This window comes from Macrobrachium nipponense, chromosome 3 (genome assembly GCF_015104395.2).
Source record: "Macrobrachium nipponense isolate FS-2020 chromosome 3, ASM1510439v2, whole genome shotgun sequence".
NCBI lineage: Eukaryota > Metazoa > Arthropoda > Malacostraca > Decapoda > Palaemonidae > Macrobrachium > Macrobrachium nipponense.
Genome location: NC_087202.1, coordinates 42,571,607 through 42,579,106, shown reverse-complemented (window position 1 = coordinate 42,579,106; position 7,500 = coordinate 42,571,607). Strand labels below are relative to the sequence as shown.

The window sequence follows — 7,500 nt, the reverse complement described above, 5'->3', positions numbered from 1 at the left end:
CTTCTATCTGCAGTCCTGCTACGGTCAGGCCCTCTACCTTGTCCAGTAATTCGTCGATCAGCTGATCCTTTTCTAATCTCTCTTTCTCAAACCTCAAGAAAAGATTTTCATTTTCCTTAATTACTTCCTCGAACTTCCGACTTGTATCCAAATTCCTTGTTTCTTCTTCACTATCTGGATGGTCGCCTTCTTCATTCCGGGAACGTCCGTATTCTACTTCGTTATCCGAAACATGGTCTTCTTCAAAGCCAGAGTGATCAATTTCGTCCTCCTGATTTCCAGCCTCATCAAGACAGGCAGAGCTGTCCGAGGCCATGAAATCGACAGAGAACTGAACCATTTTAATGCTAAATCCACGAAGTATAAATACTCCAGTGAATAGCATAACAATAATGGCAAACAATGTAATCACTCGGGGGACTTGAAGCATGGAGTCAAAGCACTGTGCAAGCACAACTGTAAGCAAACTAAGAAACATCTTTGTTCGTTACACATCAACTCTATTTGCCGTATCGTTACTTTCCAAAAATCCCACGTGACGTGTCTGGATTGTATTTCAGGAGTCATTTCTGGTTCCGCCGGAGCCGATCCTGTCTTCGAATGTTTGCTGATCCCCGGACGCAGTAGAGGTGTCTGGATTCCGGAGTCAATTTGGGCTTCACGGGAGCTGCTTCCGTCTTCATATGTATCAGAAGAGGGGAATTCCTATGCAGTCCCCAGGAACTTTCTGAAGATCCTGGAGCCAGTCTTCACACATGCTCACACAAGCGCGCTCCTGCACACACATACTATATATATATATATATATATATATATATATATATATATATATATATATATATATATATATATATATATATATATTTGTGTGTGTGTGTGTGTGTGTGTGTGAACTCTATTTTTAGTACAAAACAGCTGACAACAGATACACGATTTAGTTCATGAATAAGAAAGCTAATTAGAATGCAAATTTATTATCGACAAAATACTTTCGTACAAGAATATTAATTTGATAGTTTGCCTCCTCAGTTCCTGCTGCATTTTTATAGGACAGGAATACTGTCGACACTGTTGACATTTGACTTGGAAATATATTTTAAATACTTGTTATCATTTCAATAAGAATAATTATATTTTGTATTAATAAATCCCGTCAACTCAAATTCATCTTTTAAATTAAGTAATCTGTATGTCCCTAAATTTACACAAGTTTATAAGTGGGCTGTTGACTCTGGTTTTAGCTTAAAATGGGCTAATACATTTTCACTTTAAAAATATAAGCTCAGGATTTAGCATAAATTGGCTAGTTTACTTCATCCTTATAAGTACTACCTGCAATATACTTTCACTTTATAAGTATTAGCTCATGTTTTAGAATACGTTTTCCAATATATTATAACTTTATAGTTGTTAGCTTAGTTTCAAGTAAAAATTGGTCAATATATTTTCCTTTTATAAGTATTCTCTCTTATTTCAGTGTAATTTGGTTCATATATTTTTAATTTAAAAGTATTAACTTGGTTTCAAGTGTGAATTGACAAACATATTTTCTCGTTATTAGTATTAGCTTAGGGTATAATGTAAATTGACCAATATATTCACACAATATAAGTATTAGCTCAATTTTAAGTATGAATTGTCCAATACATCTTTACTTTATAAGTATCAGCCTAGGTTTCATTGTAAAATGACAAAACGTTTCAATTTTATAAATATTAGCTCAGTCTTAAGTATAAATTGGCCAATATATTTTTTCCTTTATTAATATTAGCTGGGGCAATTTTACTTAATAAGTGTCAGATCAGGTTCCAATATAAATCGACCATTATATTCCATCTATACAAATTTTACCTCGATTATAGTCTATAGTAGATTCACATCAACCTTGCATTTGATGTCTAGGCCAGTTCCGTAAGACGCTCCTGATTGGATGTTGATTAGCCAATCACAGCCCTGTGATTGGCTAATCAACAGCCAATCAGGATCGTCGTAAAGGACTGGCCCAGACATCAAATACATGGCTGATGTGAATCTAATATAGTATATTCTCACTTTGTAAGTACTAAGTCATTTGAAATTCTCAGAAGCGTTCAGATTCCAGTTCAGTTCAGTTTTCAGTTCCTAGAACCTGTACGATACTACCCCTGAGGCGTGACGTCACGAGGTTACGAGATGTGGAAGGCGATTTGCTCCAAAACCAGAGACACAGTCGCTGCTAAAAGTCCAATTATGACAACAATAAACGCAGTCTGAAAAGGATGAAATATTCTCATTGTTAGATTTGTTGAAACTGTACGTAAAGGTCGCCACTAGCAGTCAGTTATACCTGCGTAGTTATGCCCGCGCAGTCGGCCTGTGCAATTAAAACTGAACCCAAGCTATACCTCAGGCAAAACTGAACGTTATTGGGTTCAGTTTTGTCTGCGCAGGTATAACTGAACGTTAGTGGCGGCCTTTAAGATACATAGTTGTATTTGATCTAATTTTGACGCAATACAAGATTTTTTTTATTTGTTAAGAAAATGTTATTGTGAAAATTCCTGAGTAATGCGTACAGAATCATAATTCGATTTTGGCAAATTTTTATCTAATACAAAATCTTCTACACGTAAAAAAAGCTATTTTTTAAAAGGCTGAATCAATAAGTGCAGAATCATAGTTTGATTTTGGATGATTTTGACGCAAGACAAATCTTCTTTATATTAAAAAATAGTGCAACAATATATTTAACGAAGGAAACACTTCCTTACGAGAGTAAATATACATTGGCAATGATTATTGGAAAAAACTCGATGAGTTTCCATCTAGGTATTAATTAGATCTAGGAAATATGTTTTTTGACACAAGTAACATGACAACGATTTATTATAAATGATTGATAATGGCATGTTCCGGAACTTTTGAGAAAAAAACCGTTTTTAAGGTTATTGATATGCCTGGTTGTGTTCAAAACGTCTGAAAGTAGTATATATATATATATATATTATATATATATATATATATATATATATATATATATATATATATTATATACCCATAAAAAAATGGTAGGAAAAGACCCACTAGTAAATAACCCCAGTGACAAACGGACCATTAACAAATCCTTTTCAAAGGTAATATCAAGTTAAGAATTGACTTAGAACTGTCCTAGAACCACTAAAGAAAATGGTTGCTAAAAGAACTATCACCGGACCCCCTGTTTACCACATCCATCTTTTGTCAGAATAAAACTAGATCCTTTTAGACAGAGTAGACACAACTCATACTCATTGTTGCAGCAAGAGTTTAAAAAAAATATAACTAGAAGCAAAATTGATCAGTGCAAACTGACACAGTTTTCCAAAGACACGACGTACACACACTCAAAAAAAAAAAAAAAAAACTGGTGGCAGAGTTTCATAATTTTTTCTTCAGTGCCGTGGCCTGTGGTCGGAAAACCCACGGAGGGTTGCCAGATGTCACCAGAAAGCCACACTAATAGACGAAATTCCTCAAAACGGCAACCCTGCTTGGCAATTAACACTACACCTCCCGGTGCGGAGCTAGTTTCTCGGTGTCGGTGACGTGCGGACTTCGCTTGTTGCAGCTCATATTACCTGATTACGGTTGCTCAGGTGCAAGAGGTAGTGCTGGCATATGGCCAACTTCATCAGATCATCATGGTGGGTACACACGTGAGAGCCGAACCTTGTATGTGTAACTGAGTTACGCATATACGGTTACAAGGTGTCAAAATGTTGAGGACGAACCGTAACCACGTTAAGCACGTAACTTCATTTCAATCCACTGCGATCATCAGTCTGTCTCTGTCCGGGTTGTTTACCGACGATGGCCACCATGCAAGTAGCAGCTGTCGTATATTTATATACATTATTTAACGAAGATGAAGCGAAATAAAAGAAGATGGTGGCAATCAAGGTTATATACTAGAAGGGTAGAATACAGTGGTCGGGAATTACTCGCTGACATGAGATTCCAAGAAGTTTCTGGCCACAGTAAAGTCTGTTCTTCGTAATAACTAATAAATTGAAGGACCTCTTCCTCACTTCAATCAGCCATGGTAGACATATACGTTCTGACTGACCAAAACAAAGGACTCTACTATGGACGGCCTTGTTCATAGTCGGTGTTAACAAGTTCAGCAACCTCTGTTGTTACGCGTGTAATACAGTTCCCGTCCACGCATGGCGTAACGTTCAAAGAGACCTCCCTTTGATTCGGAGCCCAAAAACCGAAAATTGGCGGGACGGAGGGCGAACGGAGCCTCGAACCTCGCGGGTTCGGGGTTCGGGTTCGAGGAACCGTCCACACTTGCGTTTTTGTTACAAGAATCGGTTACAATACAAGGTTCGGTTCGCACGTGTGTACCCGCCTTTAAAAGTTAACTAAACTCAAGGAGGCTCCAGTGTTGTAGAGAAATCTCGGGAAGGTGGTAATTGTCTGGAAGTATGGAATGGATAAACATAGCCTACCTATTATAGTTTCTAAGCGAAGAGGTAGTCATGATTTCCTGGTTCAGCAATATCGTGACGAGGCGCTAGAATTCAAAATTCTCAAATGAATGTTGTTCAGCAACATTTACACTAATGTATTGCCTTTCTCTCTTGTGGTGCTTCGAGGTCTTCCACCTCTAGGCCCATGTTCTAAACTTTGCCGTTCTCTAAACAATTTGATTCATCTATGTATGATTCTCTCCGGTATATTAAGCTTTTTTGATATCTCTCCAACATGAACTTACACAGAATGCAGTGCAATAATTGTCTCTCGCTCAGCGAGGGATGTTTCTTAGACCAATAAATGACACATTGATATTAGATTCCCGTGCACATAACGACATCAAAAGCAATAGAGTGAGGTCGCCTGGTTCTCATTGTTAGGTTATACCCTATTCTTTTTCTTTTCGTTTTTTAAATATGATAGCATTTTGTGAGTTTTCAATGCTTTCTGCAAAATTTAACAAATGGAATAGTTCAACTACCTTCAACGGAGGGTTGCCAGATGTCACCAGAAAGCCACACTAATAGACGAAATTCCTCAAAACGGCAACCCTGCTTGGCAATTAACACTACACCTCCCGGTGCGGAGCTAGTTTCTCGGTGTCGGTGACGTGCGGACTTCGCTTGTTGCAGCTCATATTACCTGATTACGGTTGCTCAGGTGCAAGAGTTAGTGCTGGCATATGGCCAACTTCATCAAATCATCATCTAAGTTAACTAAACTCAAGGAGGCTCCAGTGTTGTAGAGAAATCTCGGGAAGGTGGTAATCGTCTGGAAGTACGGAATGGATAAACATAGCCTACCTATTATAGTTTCTAAGCGGCTGGGGCAAGCATATGGTTCTCGGCAGTCGCCGACTGGAGTATTTACTGCTTTTATTTGTTTTTAATAATATGTCTTTTGTTTATGTTTATGATATTTACCGTCTTTTACAAATGTTCTACGTTGATCCCTAAGGGGCTAGTGCCAAACACGTCCCATATTTTGAACATAAACAGGTAGTTACCGAACCGTAGATTGTTAGTGTACTCAACCGACAGAGGGATATATATATATATACAGATGACGCCTACAGGGAGACAATTATTATTGTATTAACACATTTTGATTCCTTTACCGTAATAAGAAGCAGTATTAATGTTTTACTAGATTACTTGTCCTGTCTCAGCGATGCATAGCAATGAATAAGCAATTGCATACGACAAATATATATCGTTGCAGAAAGCGGAAGATCTTAGATTATCGAGAAAAGACTGCCATGTTTGTATGTAGTACTATATTAATTGTACATTGGTGGTCTTCATGGAAATATGGGCTTGCAATGAAACTTACTGAGAACTTAGTAATGAATTATATCAAAGTTGGCTTATTTAGTTAGGTTAGTTTGCATTAGATATTTTCGCTTGGGTTATTTATCTCTTGGTATCTTTGCACTGTTTCAGCTGTTTAAACTTGGGATGTATATTTTGACGAATGCCATTAATTTTCTAACTTGTTATCTGAGTTGAACCAACACGAAAGTCCCATTGCCCTACATGAAAATTGACCGCGAAATGGGTTCTTAAAGTAAAGAGGGAACCTTAAAGAAAAATAGCATTTTAGGTAGAGGTCGGTTTACATTCCAGGAGGTACCACACGATAAAGGTGAAATTCCTGGCTGCAAATTTAGCTGCTTCTGTTTTATCTAGATCTTGACGCTACTAGACCCACTAATACTTCACGTTTAGTACATCTATAACCACCACTCCAAATAAAGTACTGATGTCTATCCCTGGTCCACCGGATCATTGATAGGCCCTTGCCTACAATGTTTCCTCTTAGATATGAAACTTCTGCCTATCCAAGCTTCTTCATTAAGCTTTCATTCCAATTTTTACTTTACAGCACATTTCTATGGTTTTAAAGTCATCGATGTATTTTTGTAAGAAATAGACAGCCTTTGTAAACACCAATGAAATTGATTTCAACGCAGCAGACTCTTCGGCCATTTCAACCACAGCTTTTATTTTTAACTTCATCATGAACTATATTACTTGGCATTTTGTACTTTTTATTCCAGAATGTCTGGATGAAGCAAACACTAATCCTTCCAGAATATTAACTTGCTTTACAGATTCGTCTTCGTTTTCGTTAAATTTAATTAATATTGCCATTGCTGACGCTTTCAATTTATTACTGTTTAAACATGCCTAAGACCTTTCATATTTCTGGAGTTTCAAGTCACTATCCAGAATCGTAACTGTACAATCTAAAGACATCACAAATTCGTCTTTGAATCTATCAAACCGTATGATACATAATTTTCAGACTATTTAGTTAGTTCTCTTCCCCCATAAGAACATAAATTAAGCAACGCTGACATCTAAATAGTACTGCCAATAGACGACCTGTCTCTCATGGCCATGTATCTTTTTATGGGCTCCAATTTTATCAAGACAGGATTTGTTGCTTTGAATGGCTACCAGTTGTTAAGAGGCGTCCTTCGGTCCTAGGCCGTCTTAAGACCACAGCACGCCCCATTAATCTGTCTCAGGCCGTCTTAAGACCACCATACGCTTCGAACAGACTGTATTCCGAAACCTCTGATGCGAATTAGAATGTACACTTGATCCACACACACTCCCTTCCTCGTATTGAACCACACAAATATCCTCCATTTCGTTCTTAGGTCATCATGTGTACCTACTCTCAGAATTAGCTTACATTCTAAAGTTTTCATGGATAGACTAAGCGAATTTATACCCGGTGGCGTAACTAAGACAAGAAAGAGTGAGAGAGAGAGAGAGTAATATAACTAAATCCAGTGTTCAAGGTGGTCGCCAGTCAGAGCCCATATATAGCGTTGTTGAATGGGCAATTTATTCCCCCCGCATCATAAGTTAACGGAAAAGTGTCTAAATCAGGGGGACTGAGGGTCAAAGGACGGCTCCATTTGGTATCTAAAGGAGATGAAAGTACATTATGATGAATATGTATGCATATATATAAGAATGTACTTTCTTC

The 7,500-nt window shown here is 37.7% G+C and overlaps 2 protein-coding genes across 2 annotated transcripts in view; one reads left to right on the top strand and one right to left on the bottom strand.

The window, feature by feature from the left end:
* Window positions 1-478, bottom strand: part of LOC135222375 (coiled-coil domain-containing protein 102A-like) — a 1,644-nt gene extending 1,166 nt beyond the window's left edge. The window contains exon 1 of the mRNA XM_064260463.1: window positions 1-478. This exon is cut by the window's left edge and continues 1,166 nt beyond it. Coding sequence (XP_064116533.1) covers window positions 1-478 — 478 coding nt within the window.
* LOC135221710 (rho GTPase-activating protein 21-A-like) overlaps window positions 1-7,500 on the top strand; it is a 669,873-nt gene that overhangs the window by 4,937 nt on the left and 657,436 nt on the right. The gene's annotated exons all lie outside the window — the stretch shown is intronic.